Source organism: Schistocerca gregaria, chromosome 3 (genome assembly GCF_023897955.1).
Source record: "Schistocerca gregaria isolate iqSchGreg1 chromosome 3, iqSchGreg1.2, whole genome shotgun sequence".
Classification (NCBI taxonomy): domain Eukaryota; kingdom Metazoa; phylum Arthropoda; class Insecta; order Orthoptera; family Acrididae; genus Schistocerca; species Schistocerca gregaria.
Window position 1 is genome coordinate 861261276 of NC_064922.1, and position 26902 is coordinate 861288177.

Consider the following 26902-nt stretch of genomic DNA (forward strand, 5'->3'; position numbering starts at 1 on the left):
AAGACCACAATGACAACATCAACCATAACAACAACAGCAACAATAAAACTACAGTGAGAAACCCAAATTAGAGGGAATGGAGTGCTTTATCATGGTACAATGCTTCTGTGTCACAATGCTCACACTCACACTGCCTCTACGATCAAGGGCTTGTTGTATCAGTTTGGATGTAATTATTTGAACATCCAGTCAACTGCCTTGGTCTTGCCGCTTGCAATCTTCACATTGCCACAAAGCTCAAAGAGTTCCTGTGCAGAAAACATTTTGTAAGTGGTGGTGAGAGGGAGATAGCTTAATGTTAATGGACTGGTGGCAGCCAACATTGATGAAAGTATTCTAAAGCTCATGGACAGAAGTGTCTGGTGCTTAAATGGAAGTGATTATATAGAGAAATAAAGTAATCATCAATTTTGTGAACCTCGTTTTTGTATGTGTGTTAATGAAATATATTTGTTGATTTTTTAAATCCATGTGGTTGTTACTTCCTGGATGACCTTCATACATGAGGCCTCCTTCCCTCAAATCTCTGTTGAGACCAGTGCTTTGTATGACAAATAGTCATTGCTTAAATGAAAGTGCAAGTGTATAGTATTTGGGCTTTAGTAAGTTAATTTGACTGAAACATTTCATTAGTTGTATATTATAATTTTTCAGCCGGATGCAACGCACTTGCACGGAAGCGCAGGGTTGGGCACAGTGTCAGAGGCAGAAGTACGTGCTGCCTTCACAGCCAGGCTGGGAATGCCACTCACCGGTCAAATGCTGCCGGGGACTCTGCCTTTTTACCCAACATTACCAGGTAACTGCTGAATGTGAGGACCTTCAAACTACAAATACAAAGTAAAACAATTTCACCACTAACTTTCTCCTGCTTTTCACATCTCTAATCCGCTAGGAACTTTCAAATTGCTGCACAGTCCATGACAGAGTGAAAGCTATTCTTAAACTAGAATGCTGTCTGTGTGCTACAGAAGGTGACTGATAAAGAGCTGAGAATAATAATGGTAATAACAACTTAACAATTACAGAATGAGTGAAGTACATGTGCTACACCTCTTTTAATGATGTGTGGGCACTGATTCTTACGCAAGAGTTGCTGTCCACTTCTCAGAGCAACAAGAACAGTTGCTCTATTCTCAGTGAGGCTCGATAATCACTCAAAATGAGTACCGGTACTGCGGTGTATCATGGGACAATAACTAGTGGAGGGAATGGTAAAAGATAGAATTTTGAGCCTATTGGCAGAGTGCTGGTGAATCATAAATTGTAGGGAATGATCAAATGAAAAGCCAATGAAAGGCCACTGCTTCAGTGAATATAGTGCCTAGAATATAACTTGACCAGCACCGCTCTGTTAAAAGTGGTGAAGTTAAATGCTGTGCAGTTGCCGTAGCCCGTGCACAAATGCATTTTCTGCAGGCTGCTGCATGCCTACTTGGTCACAGCCAGAGAGTCGGCAAATGATTTTATTGGTAGGGTAACGCAGTAGGACTGACTGGTCACAAAATACGGATGCCGAAAGACAACTAGGCTCTGGAAAGCGGGAGGGGATGTACTGATAACTGACCCAAAGCAAATGTCCTTTACTCATTGTGAGAAGGACACGTTTCTTCCATCCTACCCTATTAAAAAGATAAAATGAGCAGGAGAAGATACATACTTAAATTCAATATATGAGGTTACATTTATTTTTATTGTTGTCAGAATTTAAGAGATCAGATCCATCAGTGACACTGGTATCTTCAGAATTACTAACACAAAGATTGAGAACCAGTTCTTCTAAGTCATTTGTCAATTTTTATGCTCATCAGTTTTGTTTTCGACACCTCGTACAATAATATTATTTGGCTTTATCATGCAGCTTAGTGCTTTTTGATTCTGCTTACCAATTTTGGTCTTTTAGTCCATCCTCAGATCAAGGTTCTGAAGTACATAAATTTACTATGGGTCAAGATGACATACACTTAGCAACTTTAGTTCTACTATAAAATGGTGTTTTGCACCACACAGCTGCTGTTAGTATAAGTTGTAACTGTCACAAACTGTTAACAGGGTGTACTAAGAGACCAAAATTGGTAACCAGAATTAAAAACAAACATTTATTGTGATTGGGATGCTACTTTTATTTTTTAAAAAAAACCTTATACATTTTTAGAAATTACAGATCATTGTTATGGAGTGACTGAAATAGTTTCCAATCATTCTTGAGTTTAAAATATACATTATTTGAGACCAATCAGTTGTTTAATAACTTCCCTGCCATTTCTACAGTATTTAGTTCTGGATGATATGGTGGAATTGGAGGACTGAATGTTTGTAAGGTGTTCTGTGAATACATTTATAGGTTCATTGCTTTTATTGAGGTATATAACTCAATTTCTCTGCTTTCCTGGTGAAATAGAATATTATGAGAATTTAGTGAGCATTGCATTTCCTGAATTGTGACTGATAAATGCACAGTGCTTAGATATGTTGAAACTTCTTATGCGTGAAGACGTTCACGTGTATTTGGCAAGATTTTAAAGTCACACATTCCCTCAAAGCCTCAAAGCAAAGCAATTGCGTGAAAGTTAGTGAAAAGGGAAGTTGTGTGTACTATTTTAATATGGCTGTAAGGAGAAATAAGATGTGTGGGATAGTTCCACCAAAATGAAATTATACAAAGTGCACAACTTTGCTTCCGCTGGTTTTTTTCCCCCCACCACATGAAGCTTTAATGTAACAAATTGGTTACACATGTATCATTCAAAGTATTTTCCATTGCCGGCCGCTAATTTCTCCCATCGTTTGCGTAGTTTACGAATCCCAAGGGTACAAATCCCATGTCGAAAAAATTGTTCATCTTTTGAAGTGATCCATGAATCGATCCAATTTGTGACTTCATCATGAGATTGGAAGTGTCGGTCAGCCAGCCCATGCCCCATTAATTTAAACAGGTTATAGTCAGAGGGAGCAATGTCTGGAGAATATGGCGGGTGGGGTAGGACTTCACATTTTAACAATTCCAAGTACATTTTGACCTCTTTTGTAACGTGGGGTCGAGCGTTAATGTGCTGCAAAATCACTTTATCGTGCCTCTCGCTGTATTGCAGCCATTTGTCTTTTAATGGCCTGCTCAAACGCATTAATTGTGTTTGATAATGAGCACCTGTGATTATTTTACTTCGTTTTAGCACCTCATAGTATGTGACGCCGAGCTGGTCCCACCAACTTTTCTTTTTTGGCCGGGATATCTCCATGATTTTTTCCATTTAGAGCTATTGTAATCAACCCATTTTTCGTCCCTGGTCAGAATGCGATGCAGAAATCCCTTCCATTTTTGCATCTGAAGCAACTGTTCACAAACACCATTCAATGTCTCTCGGTTTCACCTCACACAGGACCCAAGTTCCTTCTTTCTGAATCATGCCCATAGCCTTGAGATGTTTTGAAATGGCTTGCTGAATCACTCCCACTAATCATGCCAATTCTTCTTGAGTTTGACGTGAGTCTTCATTCAGCAGTGTCTCCAGTACTGCATCTTCGAAACCATTCTCTCTTCCACCACTATGCTGGTGTACGACGTTAAAAGCACTGTTCTTGAAGTGTTGGAACCACTCACAACACGTTCTTTCAGTAATAGCATTCTTAGCAAACATACTTGAGAGCATTCGAAGAGCCTTAGCCGCTGTTTTCTTCATACTGAAACAGAACAGTAACACCTCCTGCAAATGGTGAGAATTATGCCCGTAAACTGACATTTCCAATCAAGAACAACTTTATGATGCAGACACAAATCAACTACTATTTGAATGTGGTTATGTTGACGGATGTCCAAGCTAACTGCCTGACGTCTGCGATCTGTTCCTTTCGATCACTACTTACCGTTGTCGCAAACAGCGGAAGTTGTACATCTTGTATTATACTGACCCGTCAATGGACTGACTGAAATTACATGTGTTATGAGCTGTTAATCAATTTGACTATTGCTCAGAGGGAAATGAGAAAATTATTAGAGAATTGTCAATAAAGCTCCAACCGAGTGAAGTGGCGTAGTGGATAGTCACTGGAATTGTAGTTTGGAGGATGCAGTTCAAATTACTGCCCAGTAATTCAGATGTAGATTTTGTGTCATTTCTCTAAATCACTTTGGGGCAGATGCTGGGACAGTTCCGTCGAAAGGACACTGCCAATATCCTTCCCCATATTTACCCAGTCTGAGCTCATGCTTCATCTCTTAATGACCTCAATAGAAGTGAGATGAAAAATACCACATTTCACAGCTGAAGTAGTGCCTCATTTCCGAAAAATACCACATTTCACAGCTGAAGTAGTGCCTCATTTCTGACAGTGATCGACGGGGAGTACAGCTATGCCGGTGGCAGTGCCACCCTTGGAACTGCACCCGGAATTACAGATGCACAGGTGGCGCACGCCCGCCTGAATCGCCGCCCACTGGGACGCACGCAGTCGGCACCGCTCCCGCTGGGCCACCCCGTGCTGGCACTTGTGCCACCATCGCACTCTCCTTCTCAGTACGACGACTTCCAGCACCAGCAGCAACAGCAGCAGCACAACTTCCTGAGACAGGTAAGTGCTCCTCTGATCTCTCTCTACTGGTGCCTTACCTCTGTGGAGTATTAATTTCTGGCTGTACTAGCCCAGCATGGGAGTGAGGAATGGTGTAGTGTATTTCTGTTCAGTTTTGTATCTTTTTCCCCCTTATGCACCAAATTGTGTACATTAGTATTTGATCTAGTCAGTACTTGGGTATGTATAACATGAAATATCATTGCTTGGTTACACTCAAACAGTTTACATTTTTGTTAAATCAAACAACGGAAAATTATTAAGACAGTGTAGTCACTTGCTAATTAGCCAGACAATGCAAATCATTTATCAAGTTTCAGTCTTAACAGGGAAACAATGATGCCTTGTTTTCCAAATAAAATATCGTATTGTTTCTGCCCTTGATATTCATAATTTCTGTTCAAAACTTTTGTTACTTGTTGATTCGTATAAGAAATGAACTTCATTGAAGTATAATCTCTCCACGGTGACATAAGATTATTTGCAGTTTATTGGGTTGCTCAGCTTGAACGACAGTGCAGCCCTGACATAACGTTATGCATATTCAATTCACACTCTTAGTAAAAGAAAAGCTGTTATCAATCCAAAGGTTAGTTTCAATAACACAATGCTTTACTAGCTACAGCTCATTTGGGGATAGAATGCCCTTGCCTTCCTGTGTCCTTTGATGTGACTTAAGGGCCCGACACACGCACTAGTTTATCAGTCGTCCAGCCAACTGACAAATTTGGTTGCAGCTTACACATGTCCCGAGCAACTGCAATTGGTGATTACAGTGCTGCCCTGTCCTATTGCTGGTTGCAAATTGTTGCAGGAACATTGATTGAGATTATGTTCTAAGAGTTACTGCTTGCTATTACACAGACCCAAGAACTGTGATTTGCCTTGGCCTTTTATAGTAGCGAAGCCAAAACAGTGAAGAGAAAGCTGTGGGCAAAGACATGGCTAATGCAGACACAGAAATTCACCCGTGGTACGTTTCTTAAGGAGTTGGAAACTGATGATGTTTTGAATTATGTAAGAATGAGGAAACATATGTTTTGGAGCTACTGAACATCAACAAACCACATTTGATGAAAAAGAATACAGTTCTGAGAGAAACTGTAACCTGCAGGGTGAGGCTGTTAGCTGCATTATGGTTTCAAGCCACTGGTCAATGTTATGAGGACCTCAAATTCAGTGCAGTTGTATCCTCACAGTTATTATTAAAATGATTCTTGAAACCTGCAACATGACTTTTAGTTCCCTCGGGAAATACATGATGGTAAAGCAAAACAAATGAGGTATTGTAAAATTTTTTAATTTATTTATGTATGTAGCATAGAAGGTGTCACCTATAAGTTTGAGAAACTCGTTTCAGATTAGAAGAATAAACAAGAAAAACCACTGACAGAGTTTCGAGAACTATCTTTAAATGACTCTATGAATGTACTACAAGCACTTATGGATCATGAGGATAAGACTGGATTAATTACAGCATGCTCAGAGGCATGTAAACAATAATTTTTCCTGCACTCCATATGTGAATGGAATGGAAAAAGTCCCTATTGACTGGTATAGTTGGACGTATCCTCTGCCATGCAATTCAGTGGTTCTCAGATTATAGTTGTAGAGTATAGGAGATGAACTTCTGTCAGGCTGTAGCATGGTGATACCCAACTGACAGCTGACAAGCTACAAATATCCAATTTTTCGGTCAGTTGGCTGATAAATTGGTGCATATGTACAGCCCTTTGTCCTGTCCGAATAAGGGGAGCAACAGTAGAAGTGGACTCTAAACTGCATGCAGCTTAGAATTTTTCACGTTAACAAATCATTGCCATAGGTGAAAGAAATAATAAGTGATGGAAAAAAAAAATCTTACGATGGATCAGATATCAAATCTCAGAGCTTTATATATTTGAGCTTGTAAGTAGGTGAATTAGCAGTAGTTGTTGTAATTGTGACTATCACCAGGGAAATGAAATTAATAAGCACAGTATTTGACTGGAATGTTGCCAGATTTCTTACTGGCACTGGCACAACAGTCTACATAGGGGCAGGGCTTTCCACATGAGATTGTGTTGAGGGCATACTGTAAGCGCAGGGGTGACTGTCACCTCCAGTCAACCTCTACATCGTGTTGATGAAAGGGTCTCTGCAGATTATGGTAGTGCTGGCAGATCACTTGCCCGTTTGGTGCTGGACGATGGAAAGTGGCGAACAGTCTTACCGTGCAATATCAGTACATTGGTATGGAGTACAGAATTAACTGCTCCATTTTATGATATGTGGGAGGGTATTAGGTGGGTGCAGGAACCCTGTCATTGGATGTTCAAAGCATCAAAAAGGGTCAGCCGGACTGATGAATTGCTGTAAATGTTGGTACACACTGATAGCAGGGTGTGCAGACAGTGCACCGTTTGGGCAGGTGAGTAGGATACGTTTACATTGGATGGATGAGAAGGGCCCCACAATACATCAGTTGTCATCTCTCTGGTGAACAAGAAAGGAACCCACAGTACAATCGCATCCAATCCTTTGTTTACATACATCAACATAATGTAACCTGTGCATCCTGCTACATGGCATTCCTCCCAGTTACTTCCAAATGTAAGGAATACTCAATACATGATTGGATGCTTGTATCCTGATAACCTCACATGACTAAGCTGGGGCTGCTGATGGGAATACAGGGTGTGCAGTGAACCTTGAAATCTTGCAAACCTGGAAAACTCCAGTAATTTTCAAAATTGGGAAAAACCTTAAATTTCATTTAAAAATCTTGATTTTTAAAATTTTTTTCATTACCATACCAACATTGATACATTATCAGTTTAAACCGTTTGTGATATTTCAAAGAGCATTCTAATGTTCAACATGCTATACACGTAATACACATTAGTGATTCAGTGTTTACACAATGATTCGTAACAGTTTTATATGCAGCAAGCTGTCTAATAAGGCGGGGATCTGAGGAAGTGATTGATGCTACTGTGTGAGAGGTGGGGAGAGGCAGGAGAATTCATTGCTTCAGAGTCTGGCATAAAAGTGCAGATCAGTTACTGTGGTAGAAATACACAAAAGTAATAAGTTTTGAAAAAGAGTTTTATAGAGATGCTCATATTCAGCCAATGTCTGAAATTACGCTGTGCCTGTCATAACACTTACTCTTGATGGCGATAGACTGACTTAATATTATGAATTAAGAAGTTGAAGCTATCTGTCAGTTTTACCATGGAGTAATCTGCAATCTTGTGTGGATAAATTTGTAGCTTGTGAATGCTTGCTTGGTAATTTTGCCGAGCAGAGCTGTTATAGCACAGTTATTCAAAGAGGAGGAGAGAATTACATTTTATACATTTGTAACTGTGTCACATTTTGCAGTGTTTATACAATTATCAGAATTAAGTAATTATTCACCTTTTTTCCTTTTGTACTCTTCTTCTTTCAATTTCTTCATCAAAAACAGATCACACACACACACACACACACACACACACACACATATGACTGCGTGGTGGTAAGGAGGAGGTTGCGGGGGGGGGGGGGGGGGGGGGAAGGGTTAGTAAAGTAGGGATGGTGCAGTGCATTGCTGCTGGGGAGTACGTGGGACGAGGTGGAGAGAGGGTAGGGCAACCATTTCCAGTTGGGAGGTTAGTCAGTGGGCAGGGGAGGTGGGGAGAGGGGGAAGTGGGGAAAAAAAGTAAAAAGGCTGGATGTGATGGTGGAGTGAGAGCTCTATAGTACTGGAATGGGAACAGGGAGGCTGTATGGGTGAGGACAATGACTAACGAAGGCTGAGGCCAGGAGGGTTATGGGAACATAGGATATATTGCAGGAAAAGTTCCCACCTGCTCAATTCAGAAAAGCTGGTGTTGGTGACAAGGATACATATGGCACAGGCTTTGAAGCAGTCATTGAAATGAAGGATGTCATGTTTGGCAGCATGCTCAGAAACAAGGTGGTCCAGTTTTTTCTTGGCCCTAGTTTGTCAGTGGCCATTCATGTAGACAGCTTGTTGGTTGTCATGTCCATGTAGAATGCAGCACAGTGGTTGAAGCTGAGCTTGTAGATCACATGACAGGTTTCACAGGTAACCATGCCTTTGGTGGAATAGGTGATGTTTGTGACTGGACTGGAGTAGGTAGTGGTGGTAGGAGGTATGCGACAGGTCTTGCAGCTAGGTCTTTTACAGGGATGTGAACCATGAGGCAAGGAGTTAGGAGCGGGGGATGTGAACAGATGGACGAGGATATTGTGTTGGTTTGGTGGACGGTGAAATACCACTATGAGAGGGGTGGGAAGGATAGTAGGTAGGACATTTCTCATGTCAGAGCACACCAAGAGGTGCCGTGACCTTGATGGAGAATGTAAATCAGTTGCTCCAGTCGTGGGTGGTACTGAGTCATGAGAGGAATTCTCCTCTGTGACCAGATGGTGGGACTTAGATATTGATTTAAATATGTTATCAGTGACATAATAATATCAAATGGAGCATTTGATCTTGTTATGTCAGTCACTGGAGATGTTGCATTTCATTCTTCTGTGTTTTTGTTCATGGCAGATTCATTTAGAGTAATCACTAATGCTGATGATCTTGTACATATCTCAAGGAGATCATCATTGCAGCTTTCAGCTCATACTACTTCTTCAGCTCCTACTCTCCCCAAATTATATTCATTTCATTCGAATGTCCATTCCATTCTTTTTTCCTCATGAAGTAGTATTTGTGCTCTTGTCCTGACAAATTTGTTTTTTTTTCTTGTGGTGTTTTATTTCTAGCCTTGGCTGATATTGATTTCTTGAGAATGACTGAGGAGATGGCATTAATTAGAGAAGATATTCTCGAACAAAATATGAAGATTAATTGTTGGCAATTTAGTTTCTTGTTTGCTTCTAGCATGGTTGGAATTTCATTGACCAAAACTATTTTATTTATCAATAAATTTCTTGCAGTGGGGATTTTTCGCAGCAGCTATGTATGAACTATAGTAGTTGCCAAGAAAGTGCCTATTTGCATGTTGCACATTAATTTTTATTTTCATACCTGGACTTCTTATAATGGTGTACCTTGGCTTGGCTTTGCGTATGCTCCTAGTTTATATAAGAAGATGATGATGGTTGACTTTCTCTCATCCAACTACCTGTTTGTGCATCAAAATTTGTAATCTAATAATGAGTTATATATACCGTATATACTCGAATAATCTGCGCATGTTTTTTCCCAAATTTTAGGACGGAAAACTGGAGTATGCAGATTATTCGAAACATTATTGGTACTGCTCCGCCTCCAACAATACATCCCATTATACTGTTGCATTGTTGTGGCCTCAGTCTGTGACGCATCAGTAGCACGTTAGGAGTGAAGTATTAACGTCTTCAAACTTGTTAATTATGGCTACAAGTTCTCGTTATCGCTCGTACACTGCTAAAGAAAAAGTGAAAATTATTGAAGAAGCTGAGAATATTGGAAACTATGCAGCAGGAAGAAAGTACAACGTGAGTGAGAGTTCTATTTGTGACTGGCGGGAAAAATGAAACACAGCTTCAAGAAACTAATAGTAATCGCTGGGCATTTCGCGGCCAAAAATTGAATCATCCGGACCTTAAGAAAAGGCTCTGTGCTTATGTAGATGAGAAGCAACGATACGGATGCGCAGTGATGAGTGAAATGTGCCAACTTAAAGCATTGTCTTTAGCCAAAGAACTAGGCATTACCAGTTTCAAAGCTATGGGGGCTGGCTATCAAGATTTTTCAACCAAAATGGTTTACGATTCTGGAGGAAAACTACTATTGCTCAGTGGCTTGCAGGCGATTACGAGGAAAAAATAGTGAATTTTCATCATTATGTGATAAACCTGCGCTATAAACAGGTCCTATATATTATCGCAAGTTGGTAATGCGGATCAAACACCAGTCTATTTTGAGATGCCGCTCGACACCACCGTGAACAGGAAGGAGAATCCAGCATCATGATATGAACTGGCGGCAGTGAGGTACAAAGATGTACAGTGATGTTGTGTGTAACTGGCAATGGATGAAAGCTACCACCTTACGTGATATTTAAAAGGAAAGCTATTCCGAAAATATCAGTAAAAGGCATACTGGTATTAGTAAGAGTGAATCAGAAAGGGTGGATGGACAATGAACTTAAAATTGACTGAGTGGCACACGTTTGGCAACGTCGTCCTGGTGCGTTACTGAGTTTACGCAACATGTTGGTCCTGGACAGCGTCCGCGGACATACAACTCAGGATGTGCGAGACAAATTACAAAAAGGGAAAACTGACTTGGTTGTCATCCCTGGAGGCCTAACATCCATTGTACAACCACTAGATGTATGTATAAATTGGCCATTCGAAGCTGCACTTAAACAGCGATGTACGCAATGGATGGTTGATGAAAACCGTAAGTTCACACCTAGTGGAAAAATCAAACCGCCAGATTTGTCCCAGATTTTTGAATGGGTTAAAAGTGCGTGGGACTCCATTCCGCAACCACTGGTGGAAAAATCCTTCAAAAAATGTGGAATCACAAATGCACTGGATGTAACAGAGGACAACGCTCTATGGGAAGATGGTGAAGATGACAATGATTCTCCTACTAGTGATGACAATGAAAGTGATGAATAGAGTCGTAAGAAAGGAAAGGTATGAGCATTGACTAACATATTTTATTGCACATACCGTATTAACAAATTCTTAAACAAGATAATTCAAATTTCCTTTTTGCTATTGTAAGTACATGTAGAGTCCCGGCTGGCGGTGATAATGTTCCTCTGCTGCCCGCCCATCTAATGGGCCAGTCGGCCAGCTGCATGCCGCTGGCCACCCACCTGCCAGCTGGACAGCTGCACGCCTCTGAATCTGTTGCGCTTTAACAATGTATCAACCTGTACAGCAGTTTTGCTTCAAACCAGTAATTATACATACTTTTGAACACATCATAATGTTGGAACAAGTTTTTTCTTAAATAAAACAAATTACAGCTACTTTGTCATTAAACTCATCTAAATGGTTTCCGAAGACAGTAAGTGGAAATGTAGAGAATTAATAGAGTTCAAAAGTCTGTGACCCAAAAATTAACTACTTTTTCTTGCTACTGTAAATGAATTTAAAGAAGTTCAGTTGTCTGGCAGTTTGATACTGAATGTTGACACTGGATGATGATTTAAATGCTACATATGAAGGAGAGAAGGCATTTAAAGCTAAAAGAACAGACTGAGCTGTCAAAGAAAAAAATTTCCTATGTCATTGTCTGTTCTATATTTTCACAAAAATTTTGTATTATACAGAGGTGCTGCTAACATTGTTTCAGCAAATCCGGCAGACAGTACTGACGCGTGCTGGCAGCCGTAGTCAGGCAGCTGCAGCTGCAGCTGCAGCGGCTGGTGGGGGTGGTCCCGGCGGGATCACCGCTGGACAGCTGGACGAGGCGCCAGAGGTGGAGGCTGATGACTCAGCCGAGGTTAGTCTTGTGTCTCAGTTCGTGTATAAGTGAAAGGGGAGGGTACTTCCAGTATCATGTTCTACTCGCAAATGACAGGTGGGCAGAATAACTGCTGATAAACTTTTGTATGAGCACTGGTTTCTCTGATAGCAGTATTTCATTGGATGTATATGGAAGGAAGTAATGTGTTGCCTAAGTCTTCTTCCAATATTCATCTCAGAATTGTAACATTAAACCTCTCTGTGGTGCACAATGCCTGTTTTGTAATGCCTGCCAAGGGAAGGTGATGAACACCTCCACATAATTCCGATGCTTACTAAACAAACCTGTGATGTAACATGCCACTCGTCTTTGGATTTTCTGATCCTTTCTGTTAATCCTACATGAGAAGTGTCTCAGACTGATAAGCCATATTCAAGAAAGTTTTGTAAGCTACCTCTTTCCCGGGTAAACTACATTTCCATAAGTTCAGTCTATTATTGAAGTTCCCTACAATTAATTTTGTGTGTTTGTTTCACTGTAGGTTGCTTCAAATGATTACACCTAGAAGTTTAACAGGTGTTAATTGTTTCCAGTGATTAATCACCAATATCATTATCAAACAGTAATGAATCTTTCCATCTATTTGCAAGATACCTTCAGTTCTTTATGCTGATGATCGACTTTTAGAACCTACACCAATGTCAGTCCTCTGCAGGTCTTCCTGTATTCTGCTATTCTTATTTTGCTATTCCTATAGACAGCCGTGTGGTTAGGTGAGTGAAGTTCATTCCTGCACTACTTTACAGGATGTGTTTACTGGAATGAATGGTCGTGTGGCTGTTGGAATGGATGGTATTGCAGCTGTTAGTGAATGATTTGGTAATGAGCTTAGGCTCAAAACTAGTTATCAGTGGAGAAAATTAAATGGTAACTTTGATGTTTTTTTGCACTTTATTGTATAACTTTGTAAATTTTTATATGTTTTGGCCTAAGGAATTTTGGGTGCCCGAAAGCCCTTTTTTAAATCCCCTGAATTACTATGCATTGTATAGTGTAGCTCAAAGGGCCTCATATCATTGTGATGTCATAAGGGATCCTTACTGTCACTGATATATATATATATATATATATATATATATATATATATATATATATATATATATATATATCATTGTGATGTCATAAGGGATCCTTACTGTCACTGCATTCACTGACATGACCTCAGATTAACAATGTGGTGCATCTGTGCTCTTCAGATAGAGATTGGAGACTGTTTTCATGCTAAAGGATGATACAGTGAATGATCATGCCCTGTAGAGGCCCCTCATTTCTATTTTTTAGTATTTAATGTTTGACTAATAAAATTGTGTTTAAAGAACTTTTAAATTTGTCTGTATTTTGGTGAAGTACACCATAAATTGGTACTCACCAAACAAAAGAGATGCTGTGTTGCGAACAGGCACATGAAAAGATTTATATAAATCATGAGGTAGAATTTGTTTTCTAAACTATTTGTTGGGTGTGCCCTAATATTGAAGAATTGTTGGTGTGGAAGAGCATTCAATATTAAGGAGGAGAAAAACTTATTAAATCTGAAACCAGCAAAAAGTGAAACAGCGGCAACATTTAAAGCAAACTTTTAGACAAATCTTTTTTAAGAAGTAATGCAGGAAAGGAAGAAATGTGAGAAGGAATTATCTATATACATAAATGATTTGATGGACGGAGTGGGTAGCAATCTACTGTTGTTTGCTGATGAGAGTGTGGTGTACGGCAAGGTGTCACAGTTGAGCAACTGTAGGAGGATACAAGATGAGTTACACAAAATTTCTAGGTGGTATGATTAATGGCAGCAAGCTCTAAATGCTGAAACCCATAAAACCCATACTGTTCGGATGCAGCATTAATAGTGTCCAGCTTGACACAGTTATGTCACTTAAATATCTGGTCATAACGTTGCAAAGTAATGTAAATGGAACGAGAATTTGAGGATTGTCGTAGGGAAGGCGAATGTTCGACTTTGGTGTACTGGGAGGATTCTAGGGAAGTGTGGTTTATCTGTAAAGGAGACCGCATATAGGATGCTAGTGCAACCTATTCTTGAGTACAGCTAGAGTGTTCGGGATCTGTACCACGTTAGACTAAAGAAAGACATTGAAGCAATTCAGATGTAGGTTGCTAGATTTGTTACTGGTAGGTTTGAACAATAAGGAAGTGCACAGAGGTGCTTCAGGAATTTTGGTGGAAATCCCTGGAGAGAAGGCAACAGTCCTTTTGAGGAACAATATTGAGAAAGTTTGGAGAACCAGCATTTGAAGCTGACTGCAGAACGATTCTAGTGCCTCCAATGTACATTACCCGTAAGGACCACGAAGATAAGATGAGAAACTAGGGCTCATATGGAGGCATATAGGCAGTCATTTTTCTGTTGTTCTATTTGCGAGTGGAACAAGAAAGGAAATGACTAGTAGTGTTACTATTAGTATTAGTACTACCAGTAGTGGTATGGTGGATTCCTGAGTATCTATGTAGGTGGAGATGTAGATGTAATGAAGTAAGCAATAAAATTATTATGCAAATTATGTCAAGGTAGACAGAAAATACAAATAAACTTGTTGCAGTGACTGTACTGTCTGATTCAGCTGTTACTCTTCCTGGTGTCACCTGGTGCTCACATTTTTGCCATTGTTTGGTTTTTGACTGTTACGTTATTATGCTGTGAATTTATTTTGGCTGAACTAAAGCTCAAAATGCAGTTCTGTGTGTGACAGTAACTGGTTCCATTGTAACAGATAAGATCCGTCAAACCATTTTTTTTGTTTCAGATTATTGATCTCACAGATCGCCGCAGTGACGAAAGTGAAATGTCTCGGCAGCAGCGTGATCGCGAGCGTTTCTTGCAGCAGCAGCGTGACCTCATGATGAGACACACGGCACAGGGCAGTGATGGTAAGTATAGCCTTTCCACGTTGTGATAGCACGTATTATCGCACACTTTTGTATTTCATTCGTGTCTCTTGCGTTACCTTCAGAATACTAACAGACTGAAGATGGCAGAAGACAAGGCTCAGCCGAAATGAACTTTCACAACCCCATTTTGAACTAAGTTTTTCAACCTAGAGACCAAATAGTTTTCAAATGGGTTGAACACAATATGTAATGATAAATTGTTGACATAATGACACACAAATTGCACACTGTCACTTACGCTGGGAATTCTGATGGTGATCACTTGAGGTATTCCATTTTTTGCAAAGTCTGTGTGAAACTGAAGGTTGAAATTCGTTTTGTGCTGTTTGACACTGTTTGTTAGCAGTGGAAAACAGAGGGTTACATTAACAAATGATAATGGTGTTCACAAGGTTTAGGGCTCGTCCCAGTTCTGTTTCTTACCTACATAAAGTATTCGCTGCGAACATTAGAGGACTTTCAAAAAGTATGGTGTCTGTTGTTGACACTATTAAAGGGCCCAAACACACCCATACAAGGCACAGCTAGAAGAATAACGGAACATGCTTTACAGTCAGTTCACAAAAACAGCATAATCTTAATCTGATAAAGATTTATGTTGTGTAATTCCAAAAAATGAAAATGATTTTCAGGAATCAGAAGTATAAATAGCCTGCCACATACTAAATGAGTCTCCATTTGTGAAGTTCCTTTAGTGTCCAGAGGGATAAAAGATTGAGATGCTACCAGCACGTAGATAAGTCCTGCTTGCTAGCAGTGGGTACTTTCACTCATTACTCTTCTATGACTTAATTTTCTGTGGCAGTTCAGCTAAGTTCAAAAAAGTATTTATTCTATAGAAACATGAAGTAAAAATATAGTGTAATATAGGTAACATAACATTTTACAGTAGTCTTTTTCAGGAACCCTTGGGTTATTATGTAATGTTACAACATGTTTACTCCCTAATGGAACTTGTTACTGATAAGAATGAATTTAGGCTGAATTGTCAGATATGCAGACACAATAATAGAGGCAAAAATAATTTCTGTGTGGAATATGCACCTCTGTCTGGGGCTCAGAATGGAGTGTCTTATAATCTAGTGAGAGAGTCTGATAGACATCAGGCAGGAAATTGGAAATCTACAGACATTCAGAAACAAATTAAAAGAATACCTCCTTTGCCATTTCTTATTATAATAATGGCACTCAGGGATGTAAATTACATAAAACTCAAATGTTTGTGTTAAACAGATGGTGACTTCACCAGCATAGAGACAGATGATAGTATTCTGAGAAAAATTACGAAAGTCCTTTGTTCGAAGTATATGACAGCTGAGTAGTAGAAAAGAAGTAGCTCCTTTTTTTTCCCTTAGCACTCTAGCCCCCCCCCCCCCCCCCCACACACACACACACGAAATTTCTAAACTTATCATTGTGAGTAGATGGGTATTAGTCATAATTTGTTATTGGTATCCTTCACAACAGTATATCAAGACTTTATTGCAATACATACAATATATAGTTACAATATAATACAAGATCATATTCTAAAATCGCATAAAAACTGTTTATGTACCTTGTTACATTTTTTTAAGAATGTAATATCTTACTTTTATTAGTAATATAAACAACAATATTAGGAGAAGGATAGAGTGCTACTCATCGTAAAGATAACCCCTTTAGTTGCAGGCAGGCACAACAAAAAGACAGCTACATATTACTGCTTTTTCCAAAAGCCTTCTTAAGCATGAAAACACACCCTCATTTACACAGGCAATCACACCTCATGCACACAACTGCTATCACCGGCAGCTCTGACCAGAACTGATTGCTGTCAGAACTGCCGGTGACAGTAGTCGTGTGTGCAAACGTGTGATTGCCTGTGTAAATGTGTGTGTGTGTTTTCATGTTGAAGAAGGCTTTGGGAGAAATATGTGATATGTAGCTGTCTTTTTGTTGTGCCTGTCTGTAACTCAACAAATCATCTTTAAGGTGAGTAGCACTCTATTCTTTTGGTAACATTGTTGATATTCCAACCTGGAGTTTCCATTAGTTGTCGTGTAAAACTCTTACTGTAGATACATTTCTACACAAGGCAGTCTTTTAACATATTTTTAAATGGAGTTTTTGTTTTCTTTATTGAGTTATGTGATTTAAGAAAAACTTTTTCTTCATTTCACTTTGTACACTCATTATTGGGCTCAGATTTCATTGTCTTGTGTAATAATTATACTTTCCTCATGTTGCTCAGTCACATATGTCTTTATTAAAGACCTACAGGATTATCTGGTCTCGAGGAATAAAAAATGTGTTCAACCACAGGTTCATTTCTGGGCCGGCCGTCAGTGTCTGGGAGGCCACTGGCACGAGCCCTGTCCAGCCCTCTGGTAGCTGTAGGTGCCAGTGAGGGAGCTGGCCCCACATCCGGGACAGCTCTGGCGTTTGACTCAGCCATGCTGAAGCACGCGTGTGTCTGCGGGGACAACTCGGGCCACCCGGAGCACGGCGGACGCCTGCAGAGTGTGTGGGCGCGTCTGCTGGAGACGGGGCTGGTAGCACGCTGCCAGCGCCCAAGGGCGCGCAAGGCATCACTCGAAGAGATCCGTGCCTGCCACTCGGAGGCACACGCCCTGCTGTTCGGCACCAGCCCGCTCAACAGGCAGAAACTGGATGTCGGCAAGCTGTCTCAGCTACCGGTCAAGAGCTTTGTGCGGCTGCCGTGTGGAGGGGTCGGCGTGGATTCGGACACCACCTGGAATGACGTTCACACGGCGACGGCAGCACGCACGGCCGTTGGGTGTGTGGTGGACCTGGCTTTCAAAGGTAGGATTTACTGTCTGAACATATGAGTGCACAATTAGTTTATTTATTTCAGGTTGTGGCAATGTGTACTTCAGCATGTATGAATTGACACTTGTACCCTATACTTTCACTAATTACTTGTCCCAGCTTCCTTTCTCGCTCCAGTTTAGGTGCAGTCTGTGTTTTATGAAACCCATTTATCGATAGTCACGATCAATACTGGTGCAACATTAGAGTAGTTTGCTGCCATCATTGCCATTTACGACTTTAGTTCATGACACCATTAAAGTGGGGTCAGTAGAGACATTGGAACATCTCAACAAAATGCACATTTGTATAACACTATTGTAACCCTGTGTTATATATGTCCCATTCCAGTCTAATCTGTCTCCTGTTCCATCCACCATTGGTACGTGATCCTCTTATGTAGATTCTTAAGCCCTATATCACTTAACTGAGCACTGCCCTTGGTGTTATCACATCAGCGGCCTGATATGCTGTTCTTAAATTTTTCTGTAACCCTTCTGTACCTAATTCTGGCTCTGACTGATGATACAAATTTTCTTTGCTTATTTTGGAACTACCAGATTACTTTCTCTTTTCCCTGTCTTTCTGCCAATTGCCAGTGCCCAATGCTTGCCAATTCCTTCCTTGATTCTTCCAATTGTGCTTGAAGGACACAGAATTTTCCTTCACCCTCCTCGCTCTCCTAACTGTTCTTGATTGGTACTCTTCAGTTTTCCCAGCACTCTGTGCATTGCCATGCCATCCCCGCCCCCCACTCCAACCCCCCCCCCCCCCCCCCACCTGCACAACTCCCACCCCTACCCCCCAAAATGAAAATATTTAGTGCGATGTTGGCTACAAAACATCCTGCTCTCTACTCCATGACAATTCCCACTCACTGTGTAGAAAGAATAATTGACTGGAACAGAATATGGAGTGTTAGTCAATGTATGACGCCCAAGAGCATATAAAGTTTTCTTCCCTCTGTTTTTGTACAGATTTAAAGATAAAATGACAGAAGAATGAATTGGTACTTTTTTCTTTAGAGCATCACACTACTAAGATTGTTTGGTTAGATTTTCTATGTTTATAACTCATAAAATATAGGTCTAGGTCACGTCCATGTAATTAACAAATATGTGAAATGTGTTAAATATGATATAGAAGAGTGCAACTGCACTTAATGGTGACAATACTACTGCATTAATGGTCATCTTATATATTTACAGGGAATTTATACAAGTTAATTAATGTTTACTCTTAAGAACTGCTTGTTGTTTGCCTTTGAATCTCACTCGGCTGTGGTTTTGAATGTTGACCATCAAACACAACCGCAGATTGCCAAGAAGAGAAATAATAATGTATTATTATCAGTGTTAAGAACACAAAAAATCAGATGACATGCAACTGTCCTCTTGTGAAAATACCAGCAAATATAACTTGTTCTTACCAACTTCACCACCTGAGGATAAAAACTACAGGAACTAGTAGTCAAGTCAAAATATAAGCCTAAGTATTTAGAGACATTGCTAGCCATATTTGCTTATTAATAAAAATGGAGCTACAGTTCATTGTAACGAAGCATTATTTCGGCACCTGAACTTTTCCATTTTGTAGTTGTTAAAATCATTGGATAACAGAAGATAGCTCATTCAATATATGAATATTTTGCCTACCTATGTTTGTTGCTTCGTTTTCCCATGTAACGATATTATGAAAAGGATAAATTTGTACTCACTGTAGAGATGGCACTTTGAGTTGCAGACAGCCACAAAGAAAAGACTTACACATTGAGCTTGTTAAAGCTTACTTCAGAAAGGAAAATGCACATTCATTCACACAAGCAAGCACACCTCTCACGCATGTGACCACTATCTCCAACCGTTCTGGCATTGTTAATTATTTTCTATATTGTTCCATTGCAAGTATGTTTAATTCAACATTACTGCAAATACACTTCCAATATATCAGAGTAAAAGATAACAACTTGTCAATGTAATGGCAGGGAAAGAAACAGTAACATGGATGAGCTAAACTCGTGGCTGACCTCACCCTATACTTTTAAAAGTTAGTTGCAGTCTCCTGTAACTAGCTGTTGTAAGACAAATTTTATAATTCTTGGGCTTATCGTAGTCAGATTTCATACCATTGAGCAATGTGCAACGTGATTTCTCAATTAATTGTCAGATACATTGCCACTTTATGGTGTCCAGTGAGTTGCTGCAAGCCTGCTTTATGCTATGATCCAGTGGTACATACCTTCTTATTTATTCATTTTTCTATATTTCGTTTTTCCTCCTTGGCTTTTCCTTTTGACTCTACAAAAATGACTGCATGTGTTGCACTGCTCACGTTGCGCTAAAGAACAGAAAAAAATTGGAGAATGTGTTTAAGTTTGTTTCTATTTCTTTGTTTTAATATTGATCTCTTATAAGGGATGAAACCCTGTAAACAGTTTTTCCTACTAGAATGTTGTTCAGCTGTTACATACCTATCCCTTTTATCTGCTGCACAAGTGCACACTTCAGTGTGTGTGTGTGTGTGTGTGTGTGTGTGTGTGTGTGTGTGTGTGTGTGTGTGTGTGTGTGTTGCTTTAAATGCATTGACAGTTGAAATTTTTGCCAGCCGCAACAGGTGACATCAAGAATGGATTTGCCATAGTGCGCCCACCAGGCCATCATGCAGAAGCTTCACAGGCTATGGGCTTTTGTTTCTTTAATTCAGTGGCCATTGCAGCACGACTGTTACAACAGAGGTTAAACCTACACAGGATCCTGGTAGTTGATTGGGTGAGTAGAACTACAAGAATATTTACTTTAGATTTGATGTTAAATTAATCAGTTTGTGGTCTGCTATCCATTTGTCGTCGTCTTCTTCTTCTTCTTCTTCTTCTTCTTTTTCTATAAATTGAAATCCCACACAATGCTATTGTCAGTATGTTTAGCCAAGCCTCAGGAACTACAGTAGAGATGTTGACAAGATTTTCACCAATAGGTAGACTGATTTACAAGAAAGGTTTGTTGATAGAATTTAAAAATATTTCATGCAAGTTGGCTGAACTGTAATGAATTTAAATCCCTCCCATTGTAAAACTGATGCCATAGCCATCTAAAGATGTTTGGCAGAATGTTTCTGAATCTCAGTAGCTTCTGTGATGCAGTGCTACAGTCGGGTGGCCTTATATACATCTGTCTCCTGTGCCCCTGAGTTGTGTGACAGAGGGTGTTCCATGCCAGTGCTGTTTGGTGGAGTGTGCTTTGTACCAATGTTGTGTAGTAGAGTGTGCTTTATACCAGTGTTGTGTGAAGGAGGGGCTTTATACCCATGTTACGTGGCACAGAGTGCTTCGTACTGATATTGCTTGGCAGAGGGTGCTTGATGTCACGGTTGTGCAGAAGGGGTGCTTTGTACCGATGTTATGTTGCAGAGCATGCTTCGTACCAATGCTAATGGTGAATAGTACTTCTTACCAGTTTTATGTGACACAGTGTGCTTCATACCAATTTTATGTGGAAGAGGGGTGCTTCGTACTAATGTCTTAAAGTAGAGGGTGCTCTATACTGATTTCCCTCACAAGAGGGTGTTTCATACTGATGTTATGTGGATACAGGTGCTTTGTGTGGATGTGGCATGGTAGAAGATACTTCTCAGCAGTGTTATGCACAGAAAATATAGCTTGCACTGTGGGTTGGCGGATTGGGTGGCACAGTACCTCGCAACTCCCATCACTACCACAAGATGTCACTCCAAATACCAATCATACAGGGAATGGATAACAGTTGTGTCCCCTAAATACTTTTCTGGTATGCTGTGTTTGAATGGTATAAGTTATACGAAAATGGCGATTTTAAATTATCTAATGTCAACCTCTGAATTTTAATTGTAATTCTTAAGTGGCCTGTCAACAAGATTACCACCCTACCAAATGAGTCATTTGACTCTCTAAACTTAATGCTACTGCTGTGAAGATGAGGCAGAGTCTTTAAAAACATTTGCACAAAGATTGTTTTGTGTTACAGATATTGTGTAATTTTTTCCTAATTTTCAAAGAGAGAGCTGAAACTTTCTTTCCCCTTTCTTGAAAGCTTTTTATTATAAAGTGCAGCTGCGCAAAAGAAAGAGTACATGAAATGGAGAGAGCATATGGTACATCTAGGAACATTTACAACAAAAGGTTTCTGTCTAAAAATATGAAAGTAGGCACTACAACACAGTAGTAAAACCAGGATGTCTTTATGCAAGTGAATGTTTAATACTGAATCACAAGTTACACGGACTTGAAGCCCTATAGAGAAGAAAGAGTCAAAAAATACTCAGAATGCTAGGAAATACAAAGGTACGGAAATTAAGAAGTAATGAAGAAGTATATTGCAACTTAGAAAACATAACTGTACACTACAGGAGAAGTGACTGCATTTTTTTTTTTTTTTGACATTTATACAGAATGAATGACAATAGGTTAACCAAACATATTTTTAAATATCTTTGGGACAAGGCATCTACAATAGACCGTATTCAAGAAGTTGGGAAAGATTTGAAAAGAAACAACATAGGTAAAGAAGATGCAACAGGGAGATTCTTAAGAAGAAAGTGTTAAAAAAGAAGGATTCCAAGGCAGTAAGCAGAAGAAGACGGTCAAAATAGTCTGAGGAGAGAAAAAGATATATAATGAGAAGATAAAAGAATACAGTGGAACCTTACTTAACAAGCAACTCCCATAATGTGCAATTCACATAATGAGCAAAACAAATTGTAAAGAAAATGACTTGCTTAATGAACAAGATTAAGGAGATAGACGCTTCAAAGGGAATGACAGGAGTATCTAAACAACAATGTCATATTCTGGACTATGTTGAAAAGTTCCTCCTTATATGAATAAATGAAAAGCATTTGCAAGGCAACACTATTAACCAGAACATCATTTATGAGAAGGTGAGAATGATTTTCCCCGATCTCGTTCAGAAGATGCCACGATCATCAGCAGCTGAAGAAGTGTGGAAGGGAAGCCGGGATGGTTCGAGAAGTTTAAGAGAAGAGCTGGCATTGACAGCATTGTAAGGCGTGGCGCAGCCAGCTCCGACACAAAGGCAGTAGAGAGTTTAGTCAGCAACTTCAAGATGACCTTTGGAGCCTTTAGTCAATGAGATTGTGTCTTTGGCCAAGAGTGTGGGACTAGAAGTGGATAACAATGATATCAATGAGCCTGTTGAATATCACAGCTGAGAAATGACCACCGAAGAGTTGGTCTGTGTTTCACAGCAGGAAGTTGTGGAGAGGAGGTGGTAATAGCAAAGCAGCAATCTTTTGGTGCAATAGTAGGAATGCCAAAGCATGGGAATTGATTGCATTGTGCATTGAAAATCATCACCTTAATAATGCTGTGTCACATTTTTGCCAAGTGTTGATTTATCAGAAGAAACAAATGACTATAGATGGCTTCCTAGTAAAAAATAATTAGTTATGTATCACGAATAAGATAAAATTTTCAGTACTTTTTTGCATGGTACACATTATTATATTTTACATTAATTTATATGGGACAAATTGTTTTGTTTAACGACTTCTATGGATAAGAGTCTGAAACAAATTATGCTCACTATGCGAGGTTCCACTGTACTGGAGCAAGAAGAAAGACTGACAAAGGAGAGAGCGCTGAAATTGGCCTCTGGTCCTTAGATGACCAAAATGGAAAAAGAAGAAACTGCAGCTATGTAACCAAAATTGAGAAAGTAGGAAAACCTACCATCAAAAATTGACAAAAATAAAATACAAAATATAGCCAATTGGAAGAATGCAAAGAGACATCAAAAGAGATTCCACAACATCTAAATTATTCTCAACAGTCCTTTAGTGATCTTTGGATCTGTATCTGAGAAAAAGGTGACAGAATATGTTTTAATGGAAAATACCTGTATCTCTATCGTTTTGCGGGTGATGTTATGTAGCTTGGTTCCAGGGCAGATGAACTGAGACTAGTCACGGAAGACATAATAGCAAATTGAAAGTAGGATTCAAAACAGTAATAATAAGAGTAAAGTTGCTCCTTGAGAAATGCTGAGATAGGTGGTGGAATACCAAGAGAGACAGGAAAACGAACAAGTGGAGTATAAGACATAATTATGACAATAGTGAAAACAATGTGGAGTTGGGAAGAGTGGTAGGTGAAATGAAGAAGTCATTTGCTAGGATTTGAGAGAGAAAATACTTGGGTGTTGGCCTAATGGAAGGTGGGCAAATGACATTAAAAAACATGCAGGAACAATGTGGACACATTTGGGTGAACACTGTAATGCCTGAAAAGGTTTTGAGGTGGCCTGTATTTGATAGTGAATGTCAAATGGTAAATAATGGTTGTAGTGATAGAAAACTTCTTTTATTTGGACAGGACAACAGATGCTGGTTGAAAAGAAGAATGGAATCAATAGAGAATTGCAGTATACAGAAACAATTCAATAAGATATAAACCTACCACACAGTTTGGGAAGAAAGAAACAGCCTAGCAGGGTATCCATCGGGATTGTACTCCGGCTGTGAAGGCTTGACACTGTCAGTGGAGATTGACTGGAGTAGTGAGGAAGCTGGTGGAGGAGGAGGAAAGAAAAGAAACCTGAGTGAATACTAATTGATAGAGGAAAAAACACTTTGGCTAATTTATGTACGCCTAACTACTTCTTAACATACCTATTTGATAGAGAAACACTGAGTGAATCCTAATTTGAGGGATGTACAGGACTGAAACTAAAATAAGATATTTGGAATACAAAAATCACATTGATTATGAAATGAAGAGACCAGTAACATCAGAGAAGAACAGTTGCTGTGGCTAGACATGGTTGGAGGAAAAATAAACAAGAATAAGAAATTGTGATGATGAATAAGGTTGCTAAGGAATACTTTATGCTTAGGGAAAGAAATGTTTCTTCATTGTCGATGAATTACAGTTGTGTACAGTTTTGATGGTTTACCTTGTCATAATGTCATCTTATCATCATCAACTGTGCATATTAGCGACTCAGACCTGTTCTGTTTTAACAGCTCACCTCTTTCTACATTATCTGGAATAAGTGTAATGCACACTTATGTGTGATTTACTTTCTTGTTGTATGTTTTGGTATCATCCGTTTTTTGCCTTATTGGATAGATTTATAATTCTTGTCTGATTTTATCATTTTGTGTGTAGTGTCCTTTCGGTTATTTCTTTAATAAATGTAGAGACGTCATTTCTGTTACATGGATCTAAGAGTTTAATATGCGTGTTTCATTCCTGTACAGCAGAACTAGAACAGTCACCATTTTGTAAAATTTAAGCTGTATTCTTTTCTAAAGTGTTTGTCCTGTATTCTTTGTAGTGTGCCACAGATGGAGAAAAGGAATATTTCCCTCAAAATGCCAGTCCAGAGCAAATTGGTCTGAAGTGAGAAAATAAGCCCAAACAAATGAATGAAAGAACTGTAGACACAGAGGAAAGCTAGTCAACATTTACATAGTGCAATAGCTAAATGGGCTCATCCACACTACCAGTTATTTTACGAATAGAATATGGAGAAGTGGGAGAAATTTGTTCTTTACGTTTATTTTAGAAATTTTATGTAAATATTGTGTCATGAAGTGCGTCTTAAAGGAGCTGAAATTAATACTTTAAATTTTCTTTAGAAATTTGAATTATTCAACACACCTTAGAAATCTGGTGATTAGTATTTGAAAACAACTTTTGACTTCATCAAGACCAATATAAACATGGATTATAAAAACAATTATACAGACTGTTCCAACACTGCCCCACAGGGCAAGGTGCCCTCAGTTATCCTCTTCACACGCATGGGCAGTCGCAAATAGTGTAGGCCACCCACCAGATGGCTGTATTGTATGCATTCTGCATGTACATGAGATACTCGACTGTTGGAATACGAAAGCGTACACTACAAAGCATATGTGAGGCTGCCCAAGTGTCAGTCGTTTGCTCACCCCTGCCTGTCTGTGCCCATCGCCATATGGCAGATGTGTGAGCTGGAACAGCTGGAATTATGGACTGTCCTAAAATGTAAACATAGGATATACATTGCTTTTACTAATTTATCTTTTGGAGCCCTTTTTTTGTGACTGCAGCATTAAAAACTGTGTGTAAAGCTATTATTAACTGTAACCTTAATCTGTCACAGTAAGCTAACATTCACAATTTGTGTTTTAGGATGTGCACCATGGAAATGGCACCCAACAGATGTTCTACGATGACCCACGCATTTTGTATTTATCGATCCATAGACATGATGATGGAAATTTTTTCCCAGGCACAGGAGGACCTACAGAGGTAACAGAGCACTTCAGTAAAAGAGCACTGCAGTCAAAGTTGCAAATAGCAGTTGTATGAGGCAGTAGGATCTTGTGAAATAGTTGAGGTATATACAAGCTTCTAAGTGACAAGTCAACTTTTAGTAAGCCTCTGCAAGGAACCTACATATGGTTGACACTGATGTCATGTGATAAGTGTTGAAAGTTAGCATACCATAAACTTCTGGAACTTGATATATCTTCACTTGATGTTGATGGGAAGACTGTAGAAATGAAAAGTAGGGACAGAGAATCATTTTATTCAAGTGTCAGAGGGTGTAGAGATTTGTGCTAATAGAGATGTGATCTTTTTTTTTAAATTTCCAACTTCAAATGATTATTTTGCATATTTCCTTCTTCCACAATATTTCTAGATGCTTTTTGTGCTCCTCAGCTATCTTTTTTTGTCTTATTTAACTTCTAATGAGAAAACTCCTTGTTTAAGAGCTCTATTATCTTTGTCTTTTTTCTTTATATAGGACCTATGCCATATCCTATCTGATCTCAATATACATAATAATTTTCATTTTTTTTGTATGTTGCATACTGAGTTTGAAGTCCATGAGACAAGATTGTACAAGTATAACATTCTTTTTTATGTACTCACACCTGCTGAAAATTCTTACTCTCCCTCTCATTTCAGAAAGATTCACACAATCATTGATGAATCATATGTGACATTGGGAGGCAGTTTGAGGTTGCGTAGCTGTATTTGCATAACTCTAATGTTATCATGATGTGAGCTGTCTGGTGCCCACTTCCCAACCTCCCGTAACCACGTCTTCTTTCCTCCCTGGAGAAGGATTCTGTTGTTCTTAAAGGTTGAGTTGT

The 26902-nt window shown here is 39.3% G+C and overlaps 1 protein-coding gene across 7 annotated transcripts in view; it reads left to right on the forward strand.

The window, feature by feature from the left end:
• LOC126354868 (histone deacetylase 5) overlaps window positions 1–26902 on the forward strand; it is a 595379-nt gene that overhangs the window by 527643 nt on the left and 40834 nt on the right. For all 7 annotated transcript variants that reach the window (XM_050004863.1, XM_050004862.1, XM_050004865.1 and 4 more), the window contains 7 exons: window positions 655–799; window positions 4331–4569; window positions 11870–12019; window positions 14809–14932; window positions 17258–17758; window positions 20369–20532; window positions 25932–26051. In XM_050004863.1, coding sequence (XP_049860820.1) covers window positions 655–799; window positions 4331–4569; window positions 11870–12019; window positions 14809–14932; window positions 17258–17758; window positions 20369–20532; window positions 25932–26051 — 1443 coding nt within the window. The remainder of the gene's footprint in view (window positions 1–654; window positions 800–4330; window positions 4570–11869; window positions 12020–14808; window positions 14933–17257; window positions 17759–20368; window positions 20533–25931; window positions 26052–26902) is intronic.